Source organism: Natrix helvetica, assembly GCF_964273705.1.
Source record: "Natrix helvetica genome assembly, chromosome: 5".
NCBI lineage: Eukaryota > Metazoa > Chordata > Lepidosauria > Squamata > Natricidae > Natrix > Natrix helvetica.
This window is the reverse complement of record NC_138551.1, coordinates 119,284,130-119,303,370: the sequence shown is the minus strand read 5'-3', so window position 1 is coordinate 119,303,370 and position 19,241 is coordinate 119,284,130. Positions and strand designations below refer to the sequence as shown.

The 19,241-nt window shown below is 43.3% G+C and overlaps 1 protein-coding gene across 1 annotated transcript in view; it reads right to left on the bottom strand.

The window, feature by feature from the left end:
- Positions 1-654: 654 nt before the first annotated feature.
- Positions 655-19,241, bottom strand: part of LOC309393738 (gamma-aminobutyric acid type B receptor subunit 2-like) — a gene marked incomplete at its 3' end in the record, with an annotated part of 64,027 nt that continues 45,440 nt past the window's right edge. Inside the window, exons 4-5 of the mRNA XM_081956233.1 lie at positions 1,206-1,403; positions 655-672 (exon numbers count right to left, since the gene is read on the bottom strand). Coding sequence (XP_081812359.1) covers positions 655-672; positions 1,206-1,403 — 216 coding nt within the window. The remainder of the gene's footprint in view (positions 673-1,205; positions 1,404-19,241) is intronic.

Genomic DNA, 19,241 nt, shown 5'->3' with positions numbered 1-19,241 from the left:
CATCCTAAAAAGCTGGGGATTTCTTTTGTTGAATGGGCCAAATGGGATGGTTGCCATTAAGTCAGTTCTGGGATTTTCCAGTGGAAACCCACAGGGGTAAAACCCCTTTTCTCCTCCAGGCCACCAACTGATTTCAGTTCTTTTTTTTGGGGGGGGAACTTTCTGACAGGGGAGATATGAATAACAGTTATTTTTTATTCTTCAGTTAATTCATTAATGCAGGCAGTTAGAATCAATAAATGATAAATTACTAGCTTCCAGAAAAAAATATGATTTCTCAATAGAGAGAGTTGAATAAATAAGATCCAGTAGAAAAACATCTGATGTTTAGCTATTTGGTCTTGACAAACTATGGTATTTTGTTTAAGAACAGATGGATGGGAGCCCCAATGTAGCTCTATCATTAAAGTTTCTTTTGTATGTTTTTATATTGTTATATATGTATACTGGTCACTGTAATAAATTGGTTGGAATATCTGAATTATTAGATTAATAATCATATAATTAACCTCAGAATAATTTCATTAACAATGCAGTGGAAAAAATAAAATAAATTTATATAAAATATAAAGAAGGTACTTTTATCATATCCCATCAGCAATTTTTACCTGCCATGATTGCAGACTTGCAGCCCCCAAAATCTCTTTGGCCTCCTTATTTCTCCTCCTCGATCTGGAGGAATATGCAGCATTCAAAACGTGGGCCAGAGTGTTAATGAAACTGTATAAATAGGGGTAATTTTCAATCCGGATCCTGTTCTTTTTCCATTGGGTCTCCAGTGGGGCTTTCTGGGTGCATCTTCTCCATCCTTTGACAGAAAATACATTCTTTGAAAGAGAACAGTGAAAAGGCTGATCTTCGACCTGGGGTTCCAAAAATATATTGGGTTCAAAGGGATAATAGTTTTGCCTATATTTCTCCTGAAAAGCAAAGGCCCAAACACTATGGACATATTTGAAAAGTCTGTGCCTTTTAAGCATCAACTGACCCAAGACTGACATGATCCAGACTTTCCCTTCAATGGGTCCTGGCAAATTTCCAAGTGTTAAATGGAAAGGAAGAATTCTCTCCCAAATGGAATCATATTCCATGAAGTGAACAAAGACGTTGACTTGTCTCCACTTAGAGAGGGAATCCTTGAGGGCTGCTGTATGTCTAGTTGTTGAGAATTGTTGTGATATAGCAACACAAATTCCATTCCTAACAAGCAAAGGAGTGAAAATCCTCATGAAATTGTCTCCATTATCTGTGTCTGAAGCAAAGAGGCCAATCAGGGTCCATCTGAAGTGGAGGAGCAGTTGGACAATTCCTGGGTAATGGATCCCTTGTTTGGGGAGCATCGGGTGGAAAAAGGGGAATTGGTTCTTGTCAGTCAGAATCTCTGAAACAGGCTCAGCACTGATCTGAAAAAGCAACGAAGAAGACTGTGTTAGATTTGGGGTCAGATCAAGGCCCAAATACTAGATTTTAATAACTCCATATTTAATTTATTGTTGACTGGCATTAAGACATAACAAAATGCATAATGTAGTACCCAAAATATTAACAAGTCTGTGTAGAGAAGCAGAATGCAAGAATAAATTAAGTAAGAAAGAGAAAGAATAACGAATGTGAATCATTTCTGTATCATCCCTACAATTTACTGCAATGAGACCCACGTATTCAGATCTCTACTGAACTGTTTTATTCAAATAATGGATTGTATTAGATATACTTTTTAAAATTCTGACAGCTCAGTGTACTTGTTATTTTAATATATGGATCCCAATAGATCATTTGTGTAACATTTAGTCTAAGATTATCAGTCAGATCTTTCTTTCTTTAATGTTAACAATTGATATTCCAATATTAGATCTATTCTCCAGTTGTCCAAGAGAATGTGAGAAAAGCTCTCCTAGTATAATTTGTTAGTTGTTCAATCCAAGATGTCTTTAATTGAAATTTTACTGTGCTAAAAAAGGGAATAATTATACACTGTTTTTAAGCAAAGGACAAATTGTACATTTGAACTTGATATTTCTCTGTGCTATATAAGTGTGGAAATGTGGGTATACAGGGCTTTCAAGGTGCTGCAGAGAAACCCTTTGAGAGCTGAATGCAATGAAATTTCATTTTAAGATATGCTGATTAGTGTACATTTAAAGTGACAATAAAGTTTTCTTCTATTCCATTCTAATTGCTAGAATCCTTTTTATTCCAATTTATATAAAGGGACACTACTATTGCCAACTTGAATCCAGCTGGATATTGCAGATATTATGTCTGTGTGAAAATGAACATACCTTCTAGGGATATTTTTTGCATAGTTGAACATCCATTGGAAAATCCTCTCCAGGGACTTTATTGCTTTTCAGGCCTTTTATGGTGAATTTGAACATGAACATAATAGGGTAAAACATAGTTGTCATGTTCACTAGTGTGATGAAAAGCATCTCCTGAATTATACGGAGAAGATAGGATTGTATTTATTGCTCATGAACTTTTATTTCCATTATCAGGCAGAGAAAAACAGACACAAACCTGGGGGATTTTGTAGGTGGCTAATAATGTTGACATCTGGGTGGAGATGTCCCTGGCAGCTCCATCAAAAATCACGAAAAGGTTGTCCTTCCTTCCACAGCCGTAGTTGGGGACATTGGCTTCTCCAGTACAGAGAATATCCATCAAGGCTTCTGAAGTACGTAAAATGCTCATAGAGTTGTCATGGATGTTGTAGCCAAGTGTGAGGTTGTGCAGGAGCTGGTGATTCTTGTTGATAAGTTGAATGGCAAAAATGAGGCGTAGTCTTTGTGAAAAACCAAAAGAAAGGCTACTGTAAAAAAAAAGGAAAATTTTTCATATTATAATCAGCAACAGAAACAACAAATCCTTTTTTTTAAAAAAACAGTCCTCTTTGTCTCCAAAAGCCTACTGAGCCTTAAGCCAACAATGATCCAAAACTAAAGATCAGCGAGTTTAGTAGACAAGTGATGGACCTTGGATTGTACAGGAAGAGGAAAATAATGTCAGCTACTTTTAGGGTTTATTTTTTCAGTCTCATTTTTGGATTTGAGTCTTCCACAAATCAAGAGAAAAGAGGTCAACAATGGAATTCAAAATCATTCAGGAAATTAGAAAGATCTTATAATATAGAATCAAGTGAAATAATCTTAAAAAATACAGGAGAGTGTTAGAACTGCAAATGGAGGGAATGCAACTCCATTATCGGGAATGACTTACGAATGAGATGGACTAGAAGGAGGACTGTTGAAAGGGAACGTTATAGGCGATATTTCGGTCGCAGTGTTGATCATAGTAATGAGATGATCTCCTGGCCTGTAGTAGCTCCATGGTTGTTTTTCATCCTGGTGCTCCAAACTCAGTGGGCATTTCATTCTCAGCTTCCCAGAGACTGGATGGGACACCAGCAGCATCACAAGCAGAAGCAGAAGGTCCATAATTCATGGGGCTGTTTCAATCCCCTTCCCAAGTCTTAACAAAAAGAACAAGTTGAGTTAGATGAATTCAAAGCACTATCACAAGATGGGATATCCCGTGTCTTTCCTGATTCAGACAGAGACACTCCAAGCTTCACCTGGAAAAGAAAGAACGGTACACTCAAGAGCACAGACATCGCCTGTCTGAAAATCATGCCACTAAGAATGTGACCTAAGATATTTATCTTTTTTGATACAAAATCCCTTCCATGTTGCTTCAGTCAGATGTTTATATGGAAGGAAGTCACTGGAGAAGTAGCAGAAGAGATCTCAAAGGCCAAATTAAAGACTAGTACAGGGAAAAGCAACTTTTCCACTGGGGACCCTGACCCTGGGGGTCAATGCGAGAGGAGGGTTAGCTGGAAAAAAACCCTGTTAGTTAAAAAAAAGAGCCACAGAAATACGCTTGAGGCCCTGCTCTGTACTTTTGTGGCCTTTCCTGTCAGGACATGTCTGGAAAGTGAAGCTGGGTGAAGATAGGTCAATCCCAAGGGAATTAACTTCTGCTGTCCTTCAACATGGCATCTTGTCTCCAGAGACTGCTGGGGAGGGTCACTCAGAGCTATGGAGTTTGATGCCACTCCAGGTTGATATCCCATAATAACTCTTGTGCTGTCTGTCTTCTAATGCCAAGGAAGCCATCACCACCCTTGAACCCTGCCTAATGGTAAGAGCAGGGCCTCTTGGGGATTTCCTTCTGCATAAAAACTCTGTATATGAATCCTAAATTGGAGCTGATTTTTCAATTGCTTGTGTTTGAAGTGAAATTTCATTTATCATCATTTCTCCCAATAGAGATCTTTGAATGAGTGGCAGGAAAGTGGCATCCTTTGGACTATATCATTGGGTAAATAGTGACAAAGTTGTAGAGTGGATAGAATTTTTATTTTATTTTACCACTCTATCTGTTGTCCTTCCGTGTTCGTGTAGGGCACTCGGCTCCTTTGCATTTTTTAAAAAAATAGTTTTTATTGAACATTTTAATCTTTAAAAAAAGAAAAACACAACAAGAATAAACAAAACACAAAACATACATCATAATGTAAAGCAATTATACAGCCTTCTGTATTGGCTTTCATATTTAGCCTTTCTAGTTCTCCATTTTGCATTGCCTTCCTATTGTTTTTACTTTGTCCTATAGTATAACAACAGTAGTAGTAACAGTTGTAATAATATTAATTATTTATATCACCTATATATTTACATTCTCTATTTTCGGTTTGGGTTCTGTTTTCTAGCCCCTTATAAATTCTATTCCAAATTTTATAGAAATCCAATTTTTCTCTTTCTTTTAGTTCTGTTGTCATTTTGTCCATCTCTGCACATTCGAGTACTTTTCTAATTATTGTTAGAATACTCATCTGTGAGTGCATTGATTTTTTTCCAGTTTTGGGCGAAAGCAATCCTGGCTGCAGTGAGTATGTGTATTATTATGTATTGAAGGCTCCTTTCCATTTTGAAGTTCATTAGGTGTTCTGTGAGGTCAGCAGCTGAGATCATGGAGGTGCCCTCAGTGTGGTGGATGGTGCAAAGTTATTTTTTGCCACACACACCTAGAACATTGTTTGGGAGAAGTGGTGGCCCTTCCTCTGGTTGTGTGTATATAGTTGGTGGGGTGGGAAACCTTAGACATTCTCACCTATGAAGTTGTGGTGTGAGCCCCTTCCCCCAAAGACCTCCAAGTCCTTTGAGGGTGCTGGGGAGAGTCCTGTGTTCTTGGTTTACTGCAATCAATTGTTGAGGGATTGTGTTTCTTTTTCTTATCTGGACGAGGGACATAAATATGTCCACCTGGGCCTAGAAGGCAGAACTGGAGTTACGGGAGAGCTGAGGGGTTAGGCAGGTGTATCCTTACAGTAAGAAGAGAGTTTGGTCCATATCCCAGGTCCTTTACTTGAACGTTCTCAGCTTCTGAAGGGAGAGACCAAAAACCCAACTCGTTCAAGTTTCCAGTGCTTTGTGAGTCTGGAGTCTGGGTCAATCTGGCCTTTGGTGGTTCAAAAAAGGGAGAAAAATACTCTGAACAATGGGTGGCAGAGGTGGGGTTGACTGAGACTCCAGGAGACCCCTAAGTGCTCCCAGTGCAAAGGAAAAGAGCCTCAGCTGTCGGAGGGAGAGAATTTGGTTCAGGGAGATCTTATCCCCTCCCGGCAATGGCCTCGAAATGCCCAGAGCTCCTCCTGGACCATCTGAGATGGGAGAGGTCGAAGGGGGAGCATCTCCTGTGGATGTCAGGATCGGCCTCTGCTTGATGGAGAGTCCCAGGAAGGAGGGAAGACTCTGAAAAGGGCCCGAATCCTGATCCTTGGCCTCACAGGATCCCAGAAGCCTCAGGAAGAAGACAGAGCTCGCTTCATCAAGAAGGAGGAGGATTGGGGGGGGGGGGGTTGGAGGTAGGCGGAGTTCCCTTGGAAGTCTGAAGGGGTGAGATAATAGTTTTGGGGGTTGCTGGATCTCATCAAGGGGACACAGGCTCAGAAAGACGCCCCTTTCTCCTCCAGCAGCTACTGAGCTAGATAGGAAGGATGGGGGGTCCCAAAGAGTTTAAAATATGCCAACAGAGAAGGAAGACATTGAAGCATTTTTACCATAGGGAGTAAGGGAGGGAGTTTCTGCCTGCTGTAAATGCCCCTCCCCCATCCTCAGGACAACCACCTGGCAATCAAAGGGCAGTGATGGACAGGCTGGGTGGAGGGCCAAGATGGGAAGAAGAACACAGGGGCTTCTCACCTGCTTAGGCCTCCCAGAGGCCATGTAGCCAGTCCCACAAAAGATGAGTGAAGCAGGAAGTCCTTGTCAGAAATTGCCAGCATACTTAAACAGCTTCACCAGTTGAATTGTCGCCTGAGGCTTATCATGTGAGGCTTTAAAATGGAAATCAGATAAGATCACTCAACAAGGTTCCCACCATTAAATCCAGTGGAGCTTTGTCTGACTGAAAAACTTCCTATGAACCACACATAAAACCACAGTTAAAAAAGGATCCCAGAGGTCATCTAGTCTGACCCACACTCATACATGGCTTGGCTCCCAGTCCCAGAATCTGCAAGCTGCAGCAGGAGCATCCCTTGTCTATAACAACTCTCTGACATTTTCAGCAGAGAAATTGATCAAGGAACTACTTAATGGACCCAAAAAGACAAATTTCCCAATGCGATGCTTTTCAGAAATATCAGACTACAAGTCCCATCCTCCTGAGTTACAATGGCCAATGAATGCTGTAAGAGAAGGTGGAGATGTAAACCCAAAGGTTGTCATTTAATAAAAAGGTTTGTGATTTTCTCAAAGGTTTGACCTTTGAGTGACAAGCTAGGAATGGGACTCAGCCAAGTAGGCAGGGCCATGAGGAATAAATAGAGGGGCCAATTGAGCCCAATGACAGCCAATTAAAACTACACCAGATTCAATATTGGTGCACAGCCCAGGGAAATCTATTGATTATTTACCTTTGCCACTCCACTGCTGCATGAGATGGGAAAAATATATCATTGTTTCTTAGCGTTTACCTTTTTCCCTAGTCTTCCTCGTCTCTCTCTCGTTTTCTGAGTCTAACTGAACTCAGACCCACTTAGGGATAAAAACAAACCTCCGTCTTTTGTGGAAAACCAAGAATGGCCTAGCAAGGAGGGCTTAAATTGTCTCACACTGGACCCTCTTCTGGGTCCCCAGGGGGCTGGTGGGGAGGGAGAAACTGGGGGAGTCACGAAGGGAGATGTGGCCGAAGGAGACCCAATAGCTCTTTCCCAAAGACAGGGGTTCTCAGAACTGAAGGACCTCCAAGGAGGGGCAGGTTCAAATCCCAGGTCACCTTTTCCTTCATTGGATGGTGGCAGAAGTGGGATATTGAACACTAAAACATACCAGGGAATTAAGGAGTTTTCTGTCTTCTTTTATAGAAGACTATTTATTTTCATTGTCAGATAGCAGAACTTGTCCTTTTTCATAAATTGGGTATGCTTCAACTTATGACTGCAACAATTTATAATGGGAATTCCAGTCCCAATTGTGTCTGTACGTCGAGGAAGCCCAGTAAACAAAATTTGAAAGGGGTCCCCTTAATTTTGAACCAGGAAATACGTGAGCCTAGTGCCTTTTGGCCCTTTGCAGGTCAGCTGGGGAAGGTCTTCTCCCTCTGGGCCTCCAGGGCAGGGCTGCTGGGCTGCAGGTTCCTCCCCAAATGTTACAGGATTTCACTAAGACTGAGTGTGAACACAAAACAAAATCTGATAATAAAAGTAAGATAGAAAACCTAACTCTTCTGGATTTATTTTTCAGGAATGTAATTTAATGTGTTTAATTTAATGCATTGCAAGGAATTTAAAATGGGCTTGGGAGGGATAACATGTACAAAGCTATCTGCAAAGAAAATATGTTGTGCGTCTATTTTCCTTTTGTATATTATTTCACAGTCTATTGTGGAGTCATAATCAGCCTCTCACTGATTTCATCAGAGCAATGAGGTCTTCTAGTCCAACCCGCGGCAGGAAATCCTATACCATTCCAGAGAGATGACTGTCCATATCTCTTCTTGAAAACTCCATTATTGGAGCATCCACAATTTCTAAAGGCAAGCCATTCCACTGATTAATTGTTTTTATTGTAAAATTTTCTAGGTTTCTAGGTTAGTTTTCTCCTTGATTAGTTTCCATCCATTGCTTCTTGTTCTGCCTTCAGGTGCTTTGGAGAGTAGCTTGAGTCCCTCTTCTTTGTGGCATCCCTGAGATATTGGAAAACTGACATCATGTCACCCCTAGTCCTTATTTTCCTTAAGCTGGACATACCCAATTCCTGCAACTGTTCTTCATACACTATATTGCCAAAAGTATTCGCTCACCCATCCACATAATCAGAAGCAGTTGTGAGCAAATACTTTTGGCAATATAGTGTATGTTTTAGCCTCCATCCCCCTAAATATCTTTGTGGCTCTTCTTTGCACTCTTTCCAGAGTCTCAACATCTTTTTTTTTTTTAGATCGTGGCAATTAAAACTGGATGCAGTATTCCAAGTGTGGCCTAACCAAAGCGTTATAAAGTGGTACTAAGACCAAAAGAAATTGGAAGTCACTGTTTATTTGTTTCTCTTTTTTTCTTCACTGTATTCCTCTTTCCCCTATTTTGCATTGTCTTTATTTTCATTTGTATTTTATATTAAGAAAAAAATCTTTTAAATAGACATCAACTAAGGAGGGGAGGTTGGAAAAAACAACAGGTTATTATTGCCCCAAATTAATTCTACCTTTATCCATTTCTGTTTATTTGCTAGGCCATGGGCCAGAAATCTTTAATAATACTCAACTTTCTTTATTTTTTTTCTGCCATTCACAGGGAGTTTAATCCTGCTGCATTCCTTCCTCTGGATCTGAAAAGCTGCAAAACCCACAAAAGCCGATGCCTCCCATTAAAATTTCAGAGGCAGAATAGGTGGCTCCGGACTCCAAGAGACGAACATGGTTCTCCTCCACACAGTGAAAAACAAAGAGTGATTGGAATGAATACGAGAGATGCTATTCTTCTGTTTTTCAGATACAGTTCTGTCCCAGGTGTCCAGAAGTTTAGCATCCCTACAAGAGAAGAGGTCAATGTGTACCCCAAAATCACAACCTTTCTGCCCTAGGAGGAACATCTGGGGAACATCCTGGTTCTCAGGCCTGCAGCCATATTTCTTTTGGATCTTTGGCCTGCCACACTTTCTATTATTCTACTATGCCATTTCTATTATGGGAAAATGGGAGGGGGGATGGTATGGAGTTTAATGCTATGTAGCCAAAATGAAATTCCTTTTAGATTGCCAAGGTCATCCTTTGTCTCTACATCTCTGCAGTGACGTGCGGTGAGGTTTATGGCTGGTGAGGCTAGTGACGTCATCAGGAAGGCGGGGAATGGGACCACGTGTGCTGGAGGCTGAGGCTGCCTCAGCCTCCAGCACACGTGATCCCATTCCCCGCCTTCCTGAGCGCGCTCCGCCGGCTCGCGCTCCACAGTCCCCAACAGCAGCTGCTTTTCAGTGCTTTTCTGAGCGTCTGGCGTTTAGGACATCCAGCTATCTACCTAAATGCCAGACACACAGAAAAGCACTGAAAAGCACTTTGCCTCCAAGCCACTTCGTGGCTTCGTCATCAAGACGAAGTCCGGGAGCACCGACAATATTTCTGCCTCTGCTGGACTTCGTCTTGATGATGTCGCCGCAGCGGCTGGGTGCGGCCGGACCTCCAGAGTGGCGCCGAGGCGGTCCGGGCGGACGAAAGAGCGAGCGAGCGATGGAGGATCAGGCAGCCTGATCCTCGTTCGCTCGCCTGCCGGACTGCCTCGGCGCCACTCTGGCTACCACCGTCCGTCCCGGGAGTTGCAGCGACATCATCAAGACGAAGTCCAGCAGAGGCAGAAATATTGTTGGCGCTCCCGGACTTCGTCTTGATGATGAAGCCACGAAAGAGACTGGGGAATGACGAGAACCTTCCTGCCTCTGCTGGACTTTGTGCACTCCTTGCGACTGCAATATACGTCCAGAAGCGGCTTTTGTGGCTAATGGGGTTTGGGCTTCCAGCCCATCAGCCCCTGCCACTTCTGGACGTCTATTGCAGTTGCGAGGAGCGCGCAAAGTACAGCGGAGGCAGGAAGGTTATTGGCACTTCCGAGAACCCTCCTGCCTCCGCCGGTTGCCCAGCTGGCACCGCCCCGCACGCACACCTCCTCCTCCTCCCTCCTCTTCCTCTTCACTCCCCAAAAGCTCTTCTCCTTACCAGAGCTTAGCGGGAACCGTGTAAAAGGGATGGGAGGAAATATATATTATAATTTATTATTATATATTATATATTATTTCATGATGAGAGGTGAGGCTCTGCCCTCCCCTGCCTTGGACTCTGATTTAATGTTGGATGCTATTTGGAACCCTGAGATTAACCCGAATCTCCCTTAAAATACTTCACCAGCTACCCCAAAATTTGGGGTGCTGTTCGGGTTCTGAGTCCCAGCACTGATCCGAACTTGGGCAGTGCAAAAACTCAGTGAAGATGGAGGAGGAGGAGGAGAAAGCCATGGGGAAAGCAGCAGATGAAGGATCGCCTATCTATGTTGAGACCATCTACGTGCCTTCCAAAGCCGTGGTAGAGGCTACAGAGGCCGCAGAGAGGGAATGCCAGCTGGGAGCCAGGCACAAAGAGCCGACCCCTAGGCCTCCCTCGCAATCGGAACTAGCTCTGCAAGGTGAAGCCTCAGGATTTATTGCCTCTAGGGATCTGTTGGAGCCACAGTGGGGTGCGAGGGCAGCTTCGACACACAACTGGAGGAGACCAAAGCAAATGTTAAATGGCCACCGCGATCATTCGGGATCCCAGCCACCCTCACGCAGGCAGCCTCTGACCGGCCTCCCAGACCAATTTGGACAGCTGAATGTGAGTGAAATCAACCCTTGGCTTATCTCTGAACCACCCAAGGGGACCATGGCCCAGCCCATGTTCACCTTCCCTGGTAGTGACTCTGCAACGCACTGGAGTGGAGATTTATGCTCCTTCCATATAGCGACAAGCGGGTCAGGCCAACACTTTGCCGCTGGAGTAAGACCAGCTGCACCGCCCCTCCTCCCTGGGGAGCAGATAGGCCCTCAACCAGGATGGGGAAGTCAATCCAGCCAGCAGCAAGCGTGATGGGGGATTTCTCCCCCTAGCCAGCCACTGATGTTTGGGCTGCAGCCTGCAAATCAAGCACCACCGGGGTGGGCTTTCTTCCCGGGCCATGGATGGGGGCAATACCAATGGAAGCCTGCCCCTCCTCAGCAGATGGCACCATTTCAGATAACTGGCCTGGTGCAACCACAGGGACTGAACCCTCAATCAGCTGCAATTCCCCAACTGGGAGCACCAGAAGACCTGAGAACAGCAGCTGAAGATCTGGGAACAGCAGCTGAGCTGCCCTTTTCCTCACCCCCACCCACGCCGGCACAAAACCAGCATCAGGCATGGGGGCTCTGCCCCCCTTCACAAAGCAGCAGGGGGAAAAAGCTTGGGAAGCTCGAAGGGGAAAGGGCTCCCCCTTCCAAAGATGATTCCCTGCCAATAGCAAGACAGGGGAAAGTGCTGAAGGGACAGCTCCCCCAGGAACCTCAGCCAGCAAAGAGGCAAATGAAGCTGCCTGGGAAAAGACAAGCCGCTAAATTTGCCAGATAAGCCTCAGCCACACAACCTCTTCCCTAGGGATTAATGGAGGCCCAGCTGAAAGGCCCTTGTCAAGCCCAGATGAGGGAAGCGGTGAGGATGATGACCCAATGGTAAGCGCACCCATCCGCCCCTTTGCCATCAAAGCCAAGGTCATAGTGCCCGAGACGGGGGCAGAAGGGGAAGTTGAGGCAATTGTGGACAACGGCTGCACCCGATGCTTAATCAGCATGTCTATTGTGGAGTAGCTAGGCGTACGCACAAGACCCCTAGCCCATCCCATTCAGTTTGAGCAGGTGGATGGGACACTAATTGGAGGGGCCCCAGTCAGACTAATTACCGACTTGGTAAAGTTGCAGATAGGGCGCCACTATGAACTCCTCAGATTCATCGTAGCTCCAAAGATGCATGAATCAATTATCTTGGGGCTTGAATGGCTGGACAAGTGGAAACCTACCATAAAGTGGGAGGACGGCATTCAGAAATTGATCATAAGTTTTGGGCCGCTACCACCCAAGAAGCCAGAGGGCCACCCAGGGACTATCAAGCCCAATAAAGCAGACCTCCCAGACCCTGCAGCCCCTGCAGCAGACACAAAATCCCCAGGCATCCAGCAAGTGCCGAAAGAGTACTGGGACTCGCAGGGGTTTTCAGTGAGGAAGATTGCATCTATCTCCCTTCTCATTGGGCCACCTATTGCGCAATAGAGTTCATACCTGGGGCTACCCTACCAAAGCCGAAAATGTACTCCATGACTGCCAAAGAGAGGATAGAATTAAGGAAGTACATTGACATCGATTTGAAGCGGCGCTTTATTGAACCAGCTAAGTCAGAAATAGCGGCCCCAGTGCTCTTCAAAGAGAAGAAAGATGGCGGGGTTCGTCTCTGCATTGATCTGCGGGGGATAAAAGCCATATGCATAAAAAACACCTACCCCATCCCCCTCATGAAGGATATGTTGAACCACTTGGCTAAAGGCAAGGTGTTCACCAAACTAGACTTGAGAGAGGTGTATTACCACATACGTATCAGGGAGGGAGATGAATGGAAGACCACATTTAACTGCCCCCTTGGCAGTTTCCAATTCAAAGTTATGTCATTTGGGCTACAAGGGGCCCCTGCAGTCTTCATGTAGTACATAAATGAGGTGTTACATGAGCACCTATACCAAGGAGTGCTCGTTTATCTTGATGACATCTTAGTTTTTTCTGGGACCCTAGAAAAGCATACAAAGCTAAAAAAACACTCCTAGCCACCAAGCTATACGCAAAGTTGTTGAAGTGTGAGTTGTCAATCTTCTACAGGCAATTTATCCCAGCTTTTGCAGAAACTGCCCTGCCATTGACTGAACTGTTAAAGACTGGGCCTTCCCTGACAAAGCCAGAGGCAAACCAATCCCTTGGATGGACAATGGACTGTCGAAAAGCATTTGAGAAATTAAAACGGCTCTTTGCCCAAGGGCCCATACTGCAACACCCCGACCCAGAACAGCAATTCATAATCCAGACAGATGCCAGTGATGTGGCTGTAGTGGCAGTGCTGTTGCAAAAGAATAAAGAAGGACACATCTTGCCATGTGCTTATGTCTCAAAAAACCTCACCACTACTAAAGGGAGGTGGGCCATTTGGGAGAAAGAAGCGTATGCGGTCAGGTGGGCCCTGCTTACCTGGAGACATTTCCTGGCAGGGGGGAATGTGCCATTCGAGGTCTGGACCGACCATAAAAACCTTGAAGCCCTCAAAAGCCCTAGAAGACTGTCCCCAAAGCAAGTTTGCTGGCACAATACTTACAAAGGTTTATATTAGAACTGAAGCACATCTCTGCTGGGAAGAACTTGCTGGCAGATGCCTTATCAAGAAAACCACAGTACGACACTAAGAAGGAAAAAGTGGCTCACCCCATCCTTTCTCCTTCCCCCCAAAAGGTGGCCCAAGACACCACCCGAAGCCAGGATAAGTTGACGACAGTGATGAAATCAGCGCTTTCTGTGTGTGGGATAAATTTTCTTGTCTACCAAATATATAAGATTAAGAATGCCTAGTAAGAAATTCAGCCCAAAGTTTCTAGGTCCATCCCGCATAGTGAAGACAATTAACCCAGTTACGGTTCAACTCAATCTACCCAGAATTCTAGGGAACATTTACCAGTCTTTCATTGCAGCTTAATGAAGCCAGTAATTGGGTCCAACATAAGACCATCCATCCACCCAGCCTCCCCCTCCTCCTGTAGTGATAGAGGGAGAAACACACTATGAGGGGAATTTTTTTTTTTAGATTCCAGGTTGTATAGAGGTCATTTACAATACTTAGTGCATTGGAAGGGGTACCCTTCGTCCGAAGCTACTTGGGTAAAAAATTGGAATCTAAAAGCTGATAAGGTAGTAAAACAATTCCATGATAAGTTTCCCAATAAGCCAAAGGGCTCCACTGGGGGGGAGGGGAGAGGGGGTTAGTTCTGTTATGTTAACCCCTACTTTATTCTCTTTTCAGGAATTGATTTCCTTTTAAGGAGAGGCTGCCTGTCAGGCCTGCAGCCATATTCCTTTTGAATCTTTGGCCTGCCACACTTTTTATTATTATACTATGCTGTTTCTATGGTGGGGAATTGGAGGACCACACCCACAAGCCATTACATGGTCCAATCTTCCACTGCCATGATGGCAGTTCCACTCATCCAGTTCCAGTCAGGTGCAGAGGTGCAGAGACAAAGGATGACCTTGGCAATCTAAAAGGAATTTTATTTTGGCTACGTAGCATTTAACTCCGTACTATCCACTAGGACTCCAAGATCCTTCTCACAATCAGTATGGAAAGACAATAAAGAAAGTGTCAGGAGAAAAAATAAAAATAAAAACTACCATCCACTCTACGACTTTCTCCCTATTTACCCAACCATACAATCCGCAGCCTATCACATTCATGCCTCTTAGTCAGCTCTCATCCAAAAGCTGATATTTTGCTAGAAAAGAAAGGAAAGGAAATTTCACTTCAGGTAGAAGCAGTTTTAAAATCAGTTCCAATCTAGGATTGATATATAGAGATCTAACAGAAAAGAAAATTCTTTTCTACTTTAATTTTTGAATTTGAATTTATTAGATTTGTTAGCCGCTCCCTCTCCACAAAGGGACTTGGGGCGGCGTACAATAAATAAAAACACATATTATACAGTTAGAACATTTCACGGAGGAGGTGTCAAAATCGCATAGTACAATACATAGGAATAGTCATAATATAATTAAAATTAAAATACCCCAATATAAAATTACAAATTTAAAAGATTGCCAGGAGGATAAAGATGGAACTATAATTGAGCCAGGCCGGCTAGTTGAAAAAGGTGGGTCTTGAGTTTTGAACGGAAGGAGCGGAGGTCGGTAGTAATCCTAATGTCGGGGGGGGGGTCATTCCAGAGGGCTGGGCCCATCACAGAGAAGGCCCTGCTCCTGGGCGCCGCCCTCTGGCACTGCTTAGTGGACGGCACCCGGAGAAGTCCTTCTCTGTGAGAACGAATTGGTCGTAGGGATGTATGGGGCAGGATGCGATCCCGCAAGTAGCTAGGTCCTGTGCCATGGAGCGCTTTGAAGATGGTAATCAACACCTTGAAACGCACCCGATAGACCACAGGGAGCCAGTGCAGCTCGCGCAGGAGAGGTGTTATATGGGAGTATCTAGTACTCCCCATAATCACCCGCGCGGCCGCATTCTGGACCAACTGTAATCTTCGGGTGCATCTCAAGGGGAGCCCCATGTAGAGAGCATTGCAGTAGTCTAGGCGGGACGTCACCAGCGCGTGAGTGACTTTAAGGTAGAATGAATAACATTGACAGCTTCCTTGGCATTAGAAGACAGGCAGCAACAGAGTTAAGTGACCCCAACCTAGAGTGGCACCAAAGTCCATAGCTCTGGGTGACCTTCCCCAGCAGACTCTGGAGACAAGAGACCTTGTTGAGGGACAACATAATTTAATTTCCAGGTGTTGAGCTATCTTTCTCCAGCATCACTTTCTGGATATGTCCTGACAGGAAGGATCAACAGCACTACAGAACAGGGTCCCCAGGAGTGTCCTTGTGGTTTTTTTCCCTCACAGGATTTTCTCCTGAAGCCCCTCCTCACATGGAGCCCTGGAAGAACTTCAGAAGCCCCAGATGACAATTTGGCTTTCCCTGTGATTAACATCATCCTATTCTTTGACACCTCCTCTGCTACTCCTCCCGTGATTGCCTTGGAGGTAAACATCAGATTGAAGCAACATGGAAGAGATCTTTCATCAGAAAAGCTTCTGGTCACACTCTTTGTGATACAAGATTTGGGGCAGGCGCAGTGTGTGCTCTTGAATGTACATTTCTCTCCTTTTCTTCTCTCTTCTTCCAGATGAAGCTCAGTTTGTCTCTCTTTGAATCAGGAAATCCACTGGAAGGATATTCCATCTTGTGAGAGTACTTTGAATTCTAATTTTTTCTTTAGGAACAGGAAGGGGATTAATAAAGCCCCATGAATGATGGACCTCCTGTTTCTGCTTCTGATGCTGCTTTTGTCCCAGCCGGTCTCTGGGAAACTGAGAATGAAATGCCCGCTGAGTTTGGAGCACCAGTATAGAAAAACTCCAAGGAGCTATTATAGGTCAGGAGATCATCTCATTGGTATAGTCGTAACTGCAACAAAAATATTGCGTACAGAATTTTCTTTCAACACAGCTCCTTATAGTCAGCTTGACTTGTAAGTCCTTCACTGTGATAGTGTGGCATTTCCTCTTTTGGGAGTTCTAACACTTTCCCTGTTTTCTTCTTATTTCACTAACTCTTATATTGCAGGATCTAGATAATTTTCTGAATCAGTAGGATTTCCATGGCTTCTCTCTTTGACCTATTTTGTGGAAATAACTGAAATCCAAGGATAGGGCAGGATAAAACCTTTTAAAACTCCGGATTATTTTCCTTTCTTCATCCAAAACTTGAGTTCACCACTTGAATGCAAACTTTTGTTTAAGGTAGTGATTGAAACATGTGTAATTGTCTGTGCCCAGCTCAGTTCTATATTTTTATAACAGCTCATTGATGTTCATTTCCTGATCATTTCAGAAATAAATGACCATTTTTAGAATTTCTATGTTTTTGTCACTTGCTTAAAACCCTCTTTCTTTTATGATGCGCCTTCTCAACAGTCATTAAATCACAGTGATGGGTGACAATTGCTTGCCTCTGGTTTTGGATCAGTATTGGGTTATCCCTCAGTTGGCATGTGGATGAAGAGGATGAAATTAGAAACAAAAGTGTTTTCTTCATTCTGTTCATGATGATAATAACAACGTGAACATTCTTTTACAGGAGACTGTCTAACGGTCTTTTGCAAATGCTGGGCTATATTTTTGCCATTCAACTGGTCAACAAGAATCCACAGCTCTTGCACAATCACACCTTGGGCTATAACATCAAGGACAACTATTTGTACACACTTGGCACAACAGATGCCTTGCTGGACATGCTCTCTATTGGAGAAGGCAATGTCCCCAATTATGGATGTGGAAAGATGGACAACTTTTTGGCTTTTATTGATGGGGCTGACAGGGACATCTCCATCCATATGTCAACATTAGGAGGCATCTACAAAGTCCCCCAGGTTTGTGAGTGTGTTTCTTTGTTTGGTAGACTGAGAGGGGTGGTGATGGGTGAGCCATAGATCCAACCATATCTTCTCCATGGAATTCAAGAGCTGCTTTTCACCATGGCCATTATAGGAGTCATGGGTGGAGATGGGGATCCACGTGAAGAGGGGGAAGGATCAAAACATACATGTGCTATCATGACCTCATATCCATTGCTTTGGGGGCTTCTGCTGCTCACGTGAATTGGTAGGACAAGAGTGAATAGATGAACCATTGTTATGACGTACCAGGACTAATGAAGGATCATGAAGTAAACGTGCTAAAGAGCTAAATCCCCTTTTATGGTGGTGATATAATATTATATTTTGGATTGGATAGTTTGTTGATTCCTACTGTTGTAATAATTCTCTGCTTATTAATAGATCAAAGTCAAAATTTAAAGTCTTTGGAAAATGACATCATTGCCATTGATATCTATTTGATGGTGGGTCAATAGAGCAAATCAACATCTTTCCTTATTAGGGGTAGTTTTCTCTGTAACTGGATGTTAGCTCCCTCTTCATCAATGAAGCTCATTTTGAGCAATGTCCTAAGTGAATTTGCTGCTTTTTAAGAAAAACATAGCTATCCAAGCTTCCTTAGCCCTTAATATTAAAGTTTAATTGCCAATGTTACCCCAAAGCTCTTATGTGAAACTGAAGTTTGGTAGTTAAAATACGTCACTATTAGAACAAGCCCAATCATAGTTTCCAAGAAGTATCTTGGAAATGGATAAAAGGACTTTAGCTTTTGTCCTAAAAGCTGATTTCAGAATTTATACAATTGTTTTTCTCTAAAATCTGGTCTATGGAAACTGAAATTTGGTCTGTTAGAAGAAACAAAATTTCAGCTAAGGCCTTTTCGATTATCGATCTGACAAATGACATTAGGAGTTATGATCTATTGTATACTCAGGGAAGAAGCTCAAGATATGGCTGCCCAAAGAATCCGGGATATACAAGCAGAGAAAGATACCGCCATTCTGACTAAGATTGACACATTGGAATGGATGAGATGCTATAAACATGCCTTCCAAATTTCAAAGAAATTCAGTGGAAATAGGCATAGACATCTTTGGATGATATTTCATTCACCAAGTTTTGAGCAGCTGGAAATAATGGTGGAATATGAAAGATTTAACTGAATTCCTTATAATTAACTTTTATTTATGGAGCCCCAGAGATAGAACACATCTATTATGTCAATATCATTTTTGTAAGAAAGCGAGAGATCAGTCTCTTGAACCACTCATTAGCCAAATGCTCTACTGAGATCTTTATATGCAAAAAACCCACAACATACTTTCTGTGTGGTCAGAATTCAAAACTAGGATATAATTTGCTCCCTTACTTGAACAAAACAGTTCAGTTGAAATCTGCATACGTGGCTCTTGTAAGGTGATATATTTGCATTCTTCAGTCTTATTTTTTTTCTTAATTGTTCTTGCATTTTGCCTTTATACATAGACTTATTTATATTCTGTGTTCTACATCTTCTGGCTAATCTAGAATAAATTATTATAATATATTTATGAAAATAAAGATAATCTAGAATAAATTATTATATGTTTATGAAAACAAAGATGTATTTATTAAATGCTCATATTTTGGACTTCATCTGACCTCCAATATAACACAGCATTCTTCATTGCTTCCTCAGACTGCTTGTAGAGGTTCTTCAGATGCTCTGAGTGATAAGAGTCAGTTCCCTTTTTTCCACCGGATGCTCCTCAAAGCAGGATTCCAGTACCCAGGAATTATCCGACTGCTGCTCCATTTCAGATGGACTTTCATTGGCCTCTTTGCTTCAGACACAGAAAATGGAGAGAATTTCATGAGGACATTCACTCCTATGCTTGTGAGGAAAGGAATTTGTGTTGTTATATCACAACGATTCTCAACGACTGGTCATATAGCACCCCTCAGGGAGGCCCTCTCTAAGTGGAGACAAGTCAACGTCTTTGTTCACTTCATAGAAA